The sequence below is a fragment of the Artemia sp. Qi Xiang Cuo genome, chromosome 2 (genome assembly GCF_049724085.1).
Source record: "Artemia sp. Qi Xiang Cuo chromosome 2, ASM4972408v1, whole genome shotgun sequence".
Taxonomy (NCBI): Eukaryota; Metazoa; Arthropoda; class Branchiopoda; order Anostraca; family Artemiidae; genus Artemia; species Artemia sp. Qi Xiang Cuo.
This window is the reverse complement of record NC_142795.1, coordinates 40,981,800-40,996,249: the sequence shown is the minus strand read 5'-3', so window position 1 is coordinate 40,996,249 and position 14,450 is coordinate 40,981,800. Positions and strand designations below refer to the sequence as shown.

The 14,450-nt window shown below is 33.4% G+C and overlaps 1 protein-coding gene across 4 annotated transcripts in view; it reads left to right on the top strand.

Annotated features, from left to right (window-relative positions):
• The window catches only part of LOC148955234 (neurobeachin-like protein 1), a 227,589-nt gene that overhangs the window by 30,907 nt on the left and 182,232 nt on the right, over positions 1-14,450 (top strand). For all 4 annotated transcript variants that reach the window (XM_089101080.1, XM_089101086.1, XM_089101072.1 and 1 more), the window contains exon 3: positions 4,370-4,490. In XM_089101080.1, the coding sequence (XP_088957206.1) occupies positions 4,370-4,490 (121 nt within the window). The remainder of the gene's footprint in view (positions 1-4,369; positions 4,491-14,450) is intronic.

Genomic DNA, 14,450 nt, shown 5'->3' with positions numbered 1-14,450 from the left:
CCCGGTGCCCAAGAAAGCAAATAGCGCGAAAAATGTACTTCATATAATGTGTATTTCCCTGATCTACCTTTCCGTCTGTTTTCAAATCTCTTCAAATACTTCAGAATAAAGCAATGAGGATTCTTTTTAATGTTGATTGCAGAACTTCAGTTATACACCTATATGGGACTTCAGGAATTTTCTCTTTGGACCAACTTCATTTAATTTCTATCTCTAGTATTTGTCATGATTATCAATATAGTAATTTACCTGTAAATTTCTCCGGCATTTTCTCAACTAATTCTCAATTTCATAATTATCCTACTACGCATCGTTCAGACTTTTCGTGCGAAATTCGCCCGACATCGAGAGCGGGATTCAGCATCCGTCACATTGGCCCAAAAGTCTGGAACTCAATTCCTGCATCAGTTCGAGAATGTAGCAACAAGCGACATTTTCTAAGACTGGTGAAGAAATATCTTATGACATGCTAAGTATTTTTTTCATTAGGATTTTCTTTTTCGTTGTTGTAAAATTTAGTTAGAAAATGGCTGTGTATTTTCGTTGGCAATGTTTTCAGCGCTAAAGTATGCCACCAGGCATGTGCGCTGTTTTGTGACATTTATTTATGTACGTGTTATAAATAAAAATATTCTACTCTACTCTACTGAACCTCTTGAGATCTTGATTTAATCAAGGCATTCGCTATAGATCTATAAGTATCAGTACTATTTGTCTTAAATTCCGTCCATGCTGACATACAATGCCTGTGTCTTTCAGAACCATCATGTTGCTTTAGTAGAGCAGAAGTGTATTTCCACTTGCAAAATTCTGACTCAATGAAAGCACTTTTTCCAGCAGTTTCTCCAGCCCTTAGAGTCCCCATAGAAAAATGGGGGCAATCAAAACAAAACACGGAATTCAAGTTTTTTGAGTATTCAATCCATTCATAAGTCTTATAGTAATGTGCACTGAATTTCCTTCCGCTAGAAGTGCAAGTTGGATATCTCTCAAGAGTAGGTTGAGCTGGTTTGTCGTGACACGTCGTAGAGATATCTTAGAGCAGTTCTTGACTGCTACTGCTACTGGAAACCGCAAGGGGTTCAGGGATGCAGACCGAACTTTCATGTTGACCTGAGTGAGTTATTGTTCCACTTGTTTTCGAAGGACTGTCACAGGTGGGAGAATTTATCTCCACTAACTCGACACTTTGAGCGCTGACACTATTGCCAGTTTCTTCATTTTTCTTTCGCATTTTCATCGTAAAAAAATCCAAAGTTTCTTGTCGCTTTTTACTCATTGTTTGATTACGAACTCTTCACAAGAAACAATAAAGAAGCACTTACCAGCTGAAGTTTAGTTTTGAATAAACCCTACTCAGAAATAACATTTCAGGTCGAGGATTGGGTAATAAAATAGCATAGACGCGCTCTTAGACATTTCAAAACAAGATTGTCTCCTAATGGTAGAATTAGGGTGGTACAAGAGTGGGAAAGACGGGACATATCAAAACAAGGCCATCAAAAATTAACAATACTATTTAATAGCTGTGTGAAACGATGCACAGGGGTGGCAAATAAAAACGACCGGTTAGCCAGTCTCGCTGGTTTAATATAGCACATAACTAAAATAGAAAATGGCTGTAAAATGTAAATGAAAGGTAATTTTCAAAGTCTAGGGGAGAGCCATGGACCCCCTTGCCCCCCCCCCCTAACTGGCGCCTCTGAAAGAGTAACCATTTATCAAAGAGTAAAATAGAAACATTAAAAAAAAAAAATTCTCCGAACAGGCAAAAAGTAAAAACATAATTTTTTTTCCGTACTAACATGGAACACAGATATTTATCAAGACTGAATTGAATGGGTGAGCAAAATACTCGCGAGTACTTCCTAAAAAATATATTGATGTAGTCTTTGCAGATTAAACGACTTAATACTTTTTAGGCGAACAAGCCATGCCCTTTGTACAGCTTTGGAACGCATTTACTGTGTTCACCTCCTTAATCATACAGGATATGTTCATAATGATGCTTCCACTTCACTAGAAACTAACGTTACTAGCAATTTCCTTTTCTGTTTAATAAATAGCAACCAGAATGAAAAAAAAATGAATGGAGTTTAAAAAGAGCCTTGGAATAAATGAAAATATCCACAGAGGAGTCAGCGACGATCACCAAGGATCGGCTAGCTCTGCGAGTGCGGGTGCACTAGAAGCACAATGTTTTCCATTATGGATGCTCCTTTTGGTGGTTCTAGTGAATCTTAGTGAATAGAACCTATGTGGTCTTTTGAGAGTTTCCTACGCACCCTTATATATTTATTCTTTCATTTTTCTGATTTTTTTATTTTCAACCGGACTAAGATAGACTTTTCTGTGAAGATTAGTAATTAGCTGAGGCATGTAACACCTGTTCTCGATTAAAGTACAATCAATAAATTGAAATAATACTTTGTACGCAGACAATTTTTTACGAAAAAAAAAACATATTACAAATAAGTAAGTGTTTGACATTCCCCTGAAGAACCTGAATGGCTAGTAATTTTCACTTTTGAAATCATACCATATATTTTGAACATTTTCTATTATTTTTAATTAAAATGAGCAAAATGCAACTCAAACTAGTTAAAATTCAAGGAGGAAAAAAATTTTGATTTAAATTTTCTTGTGACAATCAATTTAGCTTATCAATTTTAATATGATGCGTATTAATTTTCATCTACCTTTTCTCTCGTTTAAATCCATTCCTTTCAATTGTAGAGCTCTATTTTTTACTGCTTAAAAACATACTGAAGTATCGATGATCAGAGCAATATATCAAGCTATACATAGCATCATATATTCAAAGCTAAAGTAACTGAAGTAACCACAAGAAAAGAAAATCATAATACTAATCACAAACAGCGTCTTTATTTGTGTTATGATCTGTTTCTGTTAAATTCAAGTTTGCTGTTCATTGTAAATTCTTTTCGACTTAGGTTTTATATCTTCAACCATACCGATAGTGTTGCAAAAGAAACACTTCAGTTTTTTCCTTTTTTTCTATGCATCCAATTTCATTCTGTTGCGAGAAAGTGGTAAGGGTCTATGGTTTTTGAAACTGAAGTTCCATGGTTTTTATGAAAACTGAGAACCTTATTAATGAGTATGGCGTTACATGTTGGACGTCTGCGAATAATTATTGCCTGGAACTAAAAATACAGTTTTAACCTGTCCTTGAGCCAGAACCTACAGGGAGTTTTAGATATAAGGAGAGTTTGATAGTTTTATGTCAGAGAAGTATGTCTGAAGTTAATGCACAAAGCTTTCGCTTCTTCGAGCCAGGGTTCTGGTTTCGAGTGGAAAGCTACGTTCAGCTGGAAAGTGAGTAGCCACCAGTTTCAAAATGAAGTTAGAAATCAAAAGTGTGTAAGATGTGCAATCGTCGCTAAAATATTTTCTTATTTTGCAATTAGCCATGACTTGATGCCTACTGCAAAATACTTGATTTACAATTCATTGGGAGAGGGGGTCACTTAACCATATGTTTGCTCCGGGTGACGGTCATTGAACCTCTCTAAAAGCTAGCTATCTGATATTTTTCGCTCTTAATGTATAAAATCTTCTTTTTCAAGAGGTGGTGAAGGCTTCCAATTCTGACTCGTAAAAATTGCGAAGATTGTTCATTATTTATTGCAGCGCTAATTCTCTTTGATATCAAAATTTAAAGAAGTCAAACTTATCGAAGACAGAAAAACCTAATAAATGATTGTACGAAATTCAGAATAGTATGCATAAGGTAATATAACAGTTGCTTTTTTGCAATTGAGAAATTTCGGGCAAACCTACACAGTGAAGAGGAGGGAGGGAGGGATAAATAGAAATATTACAAATTTGAACAAGGAGAATCTTCCCACGGGTTGGGAAGTGGTGTCATCCACTTCTGTTTGCGAAGAAAAGAAATTTTCATGCTTCTTCAACCGTTTCATCACCTACCTTTATAGCGTCTTTGGGTAACATCCCCTACCTGGTCGTCTTCAAGAAAGCCATATATAAATTTAAGCTGTTGTTATTTTTGTGACAAAATTTTCATAAACTGTGTATTTGGACATATTGTTTATTCCGCGTGTGCAGTGGGCAACAGTCAAGAAGCACTATCGACAACAAAAACATCCCCTATTGTTAAATATTTGTTCTTGTTTATATTTACCCTGAGGCCTAGTCGTGGAGCTTGTTTTATAAATAAACAATTATCATGAAATTTGTCCTTTGAATATTCGTGCCATGAAACTTAGGGTTTGTTGATTTTAACAAAAAAAAAAAAAAATGTCAATTTTTCTGAGTAGCAGAAAAAAATATTACTTTTTAGTGCATTTGGAGATGGTAACGTTCTCTTAGACTTTTTTTTCTTTAGGTGGCTTTTGTGTTGAGAATCCACAGATGTTGAAATACAGCTCTTTGGGACTCGCTTTCCAGATGTGGCTCAAAGTTACGCCTAATGATATGATAAAGCATGGCAGGCATCTTTTGTACAGGTATAACGCTATTTTAAGTCAGAGAACACCCGCAAACGGTGACAAAAACAAAACCCAGTTACTTTTTCCTTAAGAAATAAAGGTCATGTTTTCGCATGTTTTGAGCAAGAGTATAGTCCTTCTTTTGAATTTGCTGGGGCCCCCGTACCAAACAGGTTGTGTGTGTACTTTCAAGTAATTGGGTTACCAGGGATTCTGACGTAGATTTCTAGTTCATGATATACAAGTTTTTTTTGTTTTTTTTTAGGTTAAATCCGTGGTCATTCATCTGTAAGTTGATTAGTAGGTTTTTTTTTTTTTTTTTAACTTGGCAAATATGTTTTTAAACCAATTAATACGAACCCAAAATGAATTCCATTTTTGGAACTAGGAGCGTGATTGTGTGTGATGCTATCAGACTGGTTTCGTTTCATGGGTTCATTAATAGAAGGACTAATGTCTTTTGAAAAGGGTAATTACTTCTTTAGTTTACGAGATTTGCGAATTTTTTTGCGAAAAGATATTTGCTTAAAAGTATTGCGAAGGTTAAGAATGCCTCATGGATAATTAAAGAATGAGATGCGTGCATCAACAATAAAAAGAATAAGATCAGATACTTAATAGATTTGACGCTTACAATATACATTGCTAGAAAGTATTCAATACACTCAATTTAAAAGTAACGCGAGAATATCTTTGTGACTTGACATAGCTTTACCTCGCAGATGTGGTCTGCATGATGAATAAGTAAAGTTTGAAAAATATTGTCAATTTAAAAATAAATGTCTGAAAAGTGTGTTGAGGGGGATGGGTTGCATGGAGGGGTGAGTTGCACCATGGTTTAGTTAAAGGGGATACAGTTGCACGGGGGGTTTTGGCTATACACGGGTTCAGTTACAAGGGGGATTCAATTGCACGGTGGTTGAGTTAAATGGGAATTGAGTTCCACGTGAGTAGTGCTTTGTCGTGGTTTAGCCGTGAGGTCCCTTACCACAACCCCAAAGGGCTCCGATCCCCCCACCCCCGCCCCCAACGAACCCCCCCGTCCTCAAAGGTTCTCTATGCCCCCAAACGGGCCGGGGTTTACCTTTTAAATTTTAAATTCTCTTTATTTTCAAAGTTCCGTTTCAAGGACGCTGGTGTTATACGGGGGCTCAGTTAACGGGAATACTGTTGCACGGGGGTTTTGGTTATACCGGGGTTCAGTTACAAGGGGGATTCATTGAGGGGGATGGGTTGCATGGAGGGGTGAGTTGCACGAGGGTTCAGTTAAAGGGGACACAGTTGCACGGGGGGTTTCGGTTATACCCGGGTTCAGTTACAAGGGGGATTCAGTTGCACGGGTGTTGAGTTAAATGGGAATTGAGTTCCACGAGAGTAGTGCTTTGTCGTGGTTTAGCCGTGAGGTCCCTTACCACAACCCCAAAGGGCCCCGATCCCCCCACCCAAGCCCCATAGTACCCCCCCGGTCCTCAAAGGTTCTCTATGCCCCGACCGGGTCCTTAGTTTTCCTTGTAAATTTAACATTCTCGTTATTTTCAAAGTTCCGTTTGAAGGACGCTGTTTTTTTACGGGGGTTCAGTTAAAGGGGATACTGTTGCACGAGGGTTTCGCTCATACAGGGATTCAGTTGCACGGGGGTTGAGTTAAATGGGAATTGAGTTCCACGAGAGTAGTGCTTTGTCGTGGTTTAGCCGTGAGGTCCCTTACCACAACCCCAAAGGGCTCCGATCCCCCCCCCCCCACCCCGCAGGGACCCCCCCCGCCGCCAACGGTGTCGAGGCGCCCCAAGGGGCCGGGGTTTACCTTGTAACTTTTACATTCTCTTGATTTTCAAAGTTCCGTTTGAAGGACTCTGTTGTTTTACGAGGGTTCAGTTAAAGGGGATACACTTGCACGGGAGTTTCGGTTATACAGGGGTTCAGTTACAAGGGGAATTCAGTTGCACGGGGGTTGAGTTAAATGGGAATTGAGTTCCACGAGAGTAGTGCTTTGTCGTGGTTTAGCCATGAGGTCCCTTACCACAACCCCAAAGGGCTCCGATCCCCCACCCCAACCCCCAACGAACCCCCCGGTCCTCAAAGGTTCTCTAGGCTCCCAAAGGGGCCGGGGTTTACCTTGTAACTTTTAAGGAATTTGCATACATCTATTGTCAGACACATGGGAACAAATTTTTTCTTGAATTCGCCTCCTGGATAAATTAAAAAAAGATATTTCATTCTAAGGTTTTCAGACCTAGGTTTTTTAGATTTTCGTGCGTGCTCGACTCCTGGGGTTTATTATTTGAGACGTTAACTTTAGTATTTTATGGTTTTACGTGCCTGAAATCATGAATTAGAATTTTTAATTAGCTGTTTAGGTTTTCAGACATAGTTTTTTAGATGTTCATGGGTGTTCGGTTCCTGGAGGGTTTTATGACTACTCCTCTCAAGGAATTCAGATGGTTCTAGGACTCGGCCCCCTAGCCATAACTCCATTCAACCTTGAGCGAGGGTATAAAAGTTGGATGAAGTATTTTTCTACTTAACAACTACATTAATAACTTCCAAGATGATAGGACAGTATGACACAGAATTTATCAGTTACCGAGAGTTCATTGACTCCTCCCCGCAATGACTACCAAGGGTTTTATGACTCCTCCCCACAATGAATTCAGATGGTTTTAAGACTCATCTCACTAGTCATAGCTCCGTTCAACCTTGAGCTAGGATATAAAAGTTTGATGAAGTATTTTTCTACTTAACAACTACATTAATAGCCTCCAAGATGATAGGACTGTATTACACCGAATTTATCAGTTTGAATAAATAATCTTGCGGTGTTATATTCGAATATACTTTTTTATTATTGTCTATGGATCTCGAAGAAATCGACTGTTATCATTGGTTAGTGAACTATAATCTGTATGAGTAGGATAAGAGCTTGGGGACTACTATATTACGTTTTATAAACAGACTGGGATTCTATGATAGAGTGATTACACCACTTAATAATGCTGGTCAGGAACTGAGAAATGTCCAGGAGGAAGTCAGTGAAATTTGCAGCTTTTTCGGAGTTAAAGCACTCCACGTAAAGGGCAATGTGCCTACAGATAAAGTTTTAATTCAAAAGTTTGACCTTAGGATTCCACTTTTCAATCTAGAAGAGTTTAAGTGTCCTAAATGTGAGGGGGGCTATCACCGTCCTGAAGACGAGGTTCGGTTCTTCGCACAGTGGACACCTAAGAACATACCTGATCATGATAAATCCATACGACATGTTAAAAACTATTCTATATCATGGGACCATCGTTTGTGGATGTTTAAGAGTGAACTCTAAGTACTATTTTTATGTAAACATTTGTTGTAGTTTTTTTTTCTAAAAAAAAATCTATTAATTCATTTAAGCAATAAATATATTTAAGCTTAACCCGTCTTTGTTCTTTAGAATAGTTCTATTGTAAGCAAGTAACAAACTCCTTCCTGAAGTCACCTCTTGGATACACAATGCAGAAACTTCACTTAAGAAACTATGAAAAAAATTGTAAGTAAGTAAGTAACAAATTCTTTCTTGAAGTCACCTCTTGGATACACAATACAGAAATTTTCATTAAAGAAATTATGAAAAAATTTTAAGTAAGTAGCAAGTTCTTTCTTTAATTCACCTGCTGGATAAACAGACATTTCGTTCAAGAAATTATGACAAAATTCTAAGAAAGTAACAAACTCTTTATTGTTTACGTGACTTAGATATATGATTTAGAAATTTAATTCAAGAAACTATGAAAAAATACCAAGTAAGTAGCTTGTTTTCTCTTTATCACAGGCAATTTTAACTTAGCTAAATTATTTATAAATTTAGTTCAATAAATTATTAAAAAATTCTCAGTAAGTAACAATTTCTTTCTTGAAGTCAACTCTTGGATACGCAATACGGAAATTTCATTCAAGAAATTATGAAAATATTTGTAAGTAAGTAACAAACTCTATTGATTTCACCTCTTGGATATACATTACATATACTTCATTAACGAAATTATGAATAATTCGCAATTAAGTAACTTTTTTTTCTCTTTATCCCGAGCAATTTTCACTTACCTACACGATGTAGAAATTTCATTCAAGAAATTATTAAAAAATTCTCAGTAGGTAACAATTTCTTTCTTGAAGTCAACTCTTGGATACACAATTTCATTCAAGAAATTATGACAAAATTTTAACTAAGTAGCAAATTCTTTCTTGAATTCACATGTTGGATTGGATATACAGTACAGATACTTCATTCAAGAAATTATGAAAAAATCGCAAGTAAGTAACTTATTTTTTTCTCTTTATCAAAAACAATTTTCACTTAGCTACATGATATAGAAATTTAATTCAAGAAATTATTAAAAAATTCTCAGTAAGTAACAATTTCTTTCTTGAAGTCAACTCTTGGATACACAATTTCATTCAAGAAATTATGAAAAAACTGTAACTAAGTAGCAAATTCTTTCTTGAATTCACACGTTGGATTAACAAAAATACATTTCGTTCAAGAAATTATGACCAAAATTCTAGGTAAGTAACAAACTCTTTAATGTTTTAACGAGTTAGATATACGATGTAGAAATTAAATTCAAAATATTATGAAAAAAATTCTCAGTAAGTAAAAATTTCTTTTTTGAAGTCAACTCTTGGATACGCAATACGGAAATTTCATTCAAGAAATTATGAAAATATTTGTAATTAAGTAACAAACTCTTTATTCATTTCATCTCTTGGATATACAGTACATATACTTCATTCACGAAATTATGAAAAAGTCGCAAGCAAGTAACTTTTTTTTTCTCTTTATCACAAAAAATTTTCACTTAGCAACATGATGTAGAAATTTAATTCAAGAAATTATTAAAAAATTCTCAGTAAGTAAAAATGTCTTACTTGAAGTCAACTCTTTGATACAGAACTTCATTCAATAAATTATGAAAAAAAATTGTAACTAATTATCAATTTATTTCTGGAAGTAAACTTTGGTATTAACAAAATTAAATATAGTTAAATAAATAATTACACAATTATAATTCATTAGAAAACTCTTTAGTGTTTACATGACTTAGATGCACACTGTAGAAATTTAATTCAAGAAATTATGAAAAAATCGCAAGTAAGTAACTTTAACAATTTCTTTCTTGAAGTCAACTCTTGGATACACAATTTCATTCAAGAAATTATGAAAAAATTGTAACTAAGTAGCAAATTCTTTCTTGAATTCACACGTTGGATTAACAAAAATACATTTCGTTCAATAAATTATGACCAAAATTCTAGGTAAGTAACAAACTATTTAATGTTTTGATGAGTTAAATATACGATCTAGAAATTTAATTAAAGAAATTATGAAAAAAATTCTCAGTAAGTAAAAATTTGTTTTTTGAAGTCAACTCTTGGATACGCAATAAGGAAATTTCATTCAAGAAATTATGAAAATATTTGTAATTAAGTAACAGAACCTTTATTGATTTCACCTCTTGGATATACAGTGCAGACAATTAATTCACTAAACTGTGAAAAAATATCGATTCATTAACTTTTTTTTTCTCTTTATCACTAACATTTTTCACTTAGCAGCCTGATTTAGAAATTTCGCTCAATAAATTATCACAACATTCTAAGTAAACACCAATTTCTTTCCTGAAGTCAACTCTTAGATACACAATTTCATTCAAGAAATTATGAAAAAATTGTAACTAAGTAGCAAATTCTTTCTTGAATTCACATGTTGGATTAACAAAAATACATTTCGTTCAAGAAATTATGACAAAATTCTAAGTAAGTAACAAACTCTTTAGTGTTTACAGGACTTAGATGCACAATGTAGAAATTTAATTCAAGAAATTATGAAAAAATCGCAAGTAAGTAACTTTTTTTTCTCTTTACCACAAACAATTTTCACTTAGCTAAATGATGTAGAAATTTAATTCAAGAAATTATTAAAAAATTCTCAGTAAGTAACAGTTTCTTTCTTGAAGTCAACTCTTGGATACTCAATACGTAAATTTCATTCAAGAAATTATGAAAATATTTTTAAGTTTGTAACTTTTTTTTTTCTCTTCATCACAAAAAATTCTCACTTAGCTACATGATGTAGAAATTTAATTAAAGAAATTATTAAAAATTCTCAGTAAGTAACAATTTCTTTCTTGAAGTCAACTCTTGGATACACAATTTCATTCAAGAAATTATGAAAAAATTGTAAGTAAGTAGCAAATTCTTTCTTGAATTCACCTGCTGGATAAACAAAAAAGACATTTCGTTCAAGAAATTATGAAAGGTTACGTGCGCGCACGTAACCTCGTCTAAATGAACCTTAACAAAAAATGAAATAAAGCTATGTCGACTTTGCATGTTGATATAAAATATATCCCTAAAATAACTTATGGAGTTACCATACGAAGGTCAAAACTATGGCTCGTGAGGGGATCGAAGCCTCGACCTTCGCGTTATTAGCATGACGTTCTAACCAACTGAGCTAATAAGCTATTAAGAATATTAACACTCTAACACTTAGATTTTGTTAATCTATCCATTTTTTAGAGTAAAGAGTTTGTTACTTACTTAGAATTTTGACATAATTTCTTGAACGAAATGTCTTTGTTTATCCAGCAGGTGAATTCAAGAAAGAATTTGCTACTTACTTACAATTTTTTAATAATTTCTTGAATTAAATTTCTACATCATGTAGCTAAGTGAAAATTTTTTGTGATAAAGAGAAAAAAAAAAGTTACAAACTTACAAATATTTTCATAATTTCTTGAATGAAATTTCCGTATTGCGTATCCAAGAGTTGACTTCAAGAAAGAAACTGTTACTTACTGAGAATTTTTTAATAATTTCTTGAATTAAATTTCTACATCATTTAGCTAAGTGAAAATTGTTTGTGGTAAAGAGAAAAAAAAGTTACTTACTAGCGATTTTTTCATAATTTCTTGAATTAAATTTCTACATCATGTAGCTAAGTGAAAACCATTTTTTAGAGTAAAGAGTTTGTTACTGAATTATAATTTTGTAATTATTTCTTGAATTATTTGTATCTATTTTATCCCACAGGTTAATACAATAAATAATTTGATTAGTATTTAAAATTTTTTTTCATAGTTTATTGATTAACATTCTGTATCCAGGAGTTGATTTCAAGTAAGAAATTTTTCATTACTGAGAATTTTTTAATAATTTCATTAATGATATTTATTACTAATGTATATTATCGCATTTATTTTTTTATAAATAGAAAAAAAAAGTTACTTAATTACTATTTTTTAATAATTTCGTGAATGAAGTATCTGTACTGTATATCCAAGAGGTGAAATCAATAAAGGGTTTGTTACTTAATTACAATTATTTTCCTAATTTCTTGAATGAAATTTCCGTATTGCGTATCCAAGAGTTGACTTCAAAAAAGAAATTTTTACTTACTGAGAATTTCTTTCATAATATATTGAATTTAATTTCTAGATCATATATTTAACTCGTGAAAACAATAAAGAGTTTTTTACTTACCTAGAATTTTGGTCATAATTTCTTGAACTAAATGTATTTTTGTTAATCCAACGTGTGAATTCAAGAAAGAATTTGCTACTTAATTACAATTTTTTCATTATTTCTTGAATGAAATTGTGTATCCAAGAGTTGACTTCAAGAAATAAATTGTTATTTACTGAGAATTTTTTCATAATTTATTGAATTAAATTTCTATATCATGTAGCTAAGTGAAAATTGTTTGTGATAAAGAGAAAAAAATAAGTTACATACTTGCGATTTTTTCATAATTTCTTGAATGAAGTATCTGTACTGTATATCCAATCCAACATGTGAATTCAGGAAAGAATTTGATACTTAGTTACAATTTTTTCATAATTTCTCGAATGAAATTGTGTATCCAAGAGTTGACTTCAAGAAAGAAATTGTTACCTACTGAGAATTTTTTAATAATTTCTTGAATGAAATTTCTACATGATGTAGCTAAGTTAAAATTGTTTGTAATAAAGAAAAAAAAAGTTACTTACTTGGGAATTTTTCATAATTTCTTGAATGAAGTATCTGTACTGTATATCCAAGAGGTGAAATCAATAGAGTTTGTTACTTACTTACAAATATTTTCATAATTTCTTGAATGAAATTTCAGTATTGTGTATCCAAGAGTTGACTTCAAGAAAGAAATTGTTACTTACTTAGAATTTTTTAATAATTTCTTGAATTAAATTTCTACATCATTTAGCTAAGTGAAAATTGTTTGTGATAAAGAGAAAAAAAGTTACTTACTTGCGATTTTTTCATAATTTCTTGAATTAAATTTCTACATCGTGTATCTAAGTCATGTAAACAATAAAGAGTTTGTTACTATCTGAGAATTTTGTCATAATTTTTTGAACGAAATGTCTGTTTATCCAGCAGGTGAATTCAAGAAAGAATTTGCTACTTAATTACAATTTTTTCATAATTTCATTAATGAAAATTTCTGTATTGTGTATCCAAGAGGTGACTTCAAGAAAGAATTTGTTACTTACTTACTTACAATTTTTTTCATAGTTTCTTAAATGAAGTTTCTGCATTGTGTATCCAAGAGGTGACTTCAGGAAGGAGTTTGTTACTTGCTTACAATAGAACTATTCTAAAGAACAAGGACGGGTTAAGCTTAAAGATATTTATTAATTAAATGTATTAACAGATTTTTTTTTTTTGAGAAAGAAAAAAAAACAACAACAAATGTTTACATAAAAATGGTACTTAGAGTTCACTCTTAAACACCCACAAACGATGGTCCCATGATATAGAATAGTTTTTAACATGTCTTATGGATTTATCATGATCAGGTATGTTCTTAGGTATCCACTGTGCGAAGAACCTAACCTCGTCTTGAGGACGGTGATAGCCCCCTCAAATTTAGGACACTTAAACTCTTCTAGATTGAAAAGTGGAATCCTAGGGTCACACTTTTGAATTAAAACTTTATCTTTAGGTACATTGCCCTTTACGTAGAGTGCTCCAACTCCGAAAAAGCTGCAGATTTCACTGACCTCCTGCTGGACATTTGTCAGTTCCTGAACAGCATTATTAAGTGGTGTAATCACTCTTTCAGAGAATCCCAATCTGTTTATACATCGTAATTTAGTAGTCCACAATTTCTGTTCCTTCCTATAGAGATTATAGTTCACTAACCAATGATAACAGTCGATTTCTTCGAGATCCATGGACATTAATAAAAACTCACAGTAGAGTATAACACCGCAAGATGATTTTCTCAAACTGATAAATTCTGTGTCATACAATCCCATCATCATGGAGGCTATTAATGTAGTTGTTAAGTAGAGAAATACTTCATCAAACTTTTATACCTTCGCTCAAGGTTGAACGGAGTTATGACTAGTGAGATGAGTCTTAAAAGCATCTGAATTCATTGTGGGGAGGAGTCATAAAACCCTTGGAAGTCATTGCGGCGAGGAGTCATTGAACTCTCGGTAACTGATAAATTATGTGTCATACTATCCTATCATCTTGGAAGTTATTAATGTAGTTGTTAAGTAGAAAAATACTTCATCCAACTTTTATACCCTCGCTCAAGGTTGAATGGAGTTGTGGCTAGGGGGCCGAGTCGTAGAACCATCAGAATTCCTTGAGAGGAGTAGTCATAAAACCCTCCAGGAACCGAACACCTATGAACATCTAAAAAACTATGTCTGAAAACCTAAATAGCTAATTATAAATTCTAATTTATGATTTCAGGCACGTAAAACCACAAAATACTAAAGTTAACTTCTCAAATAATAAACCCCAGGAGTCGAGCACGCACGAAAATCTAAAAAACCTAGGTCTGAAAACCCTAAACAGATAATTAACTATCTTTTTTTATTTATCCAGGAGGCGAATTCGAGAAAGAATTTGTTCCCATGTGTCTGACAATAGATGTATGCAAATTCCTTAAAAGTTACAAGGTAAACCCTGGCCCCTGTGGGAGCCTAGAGAA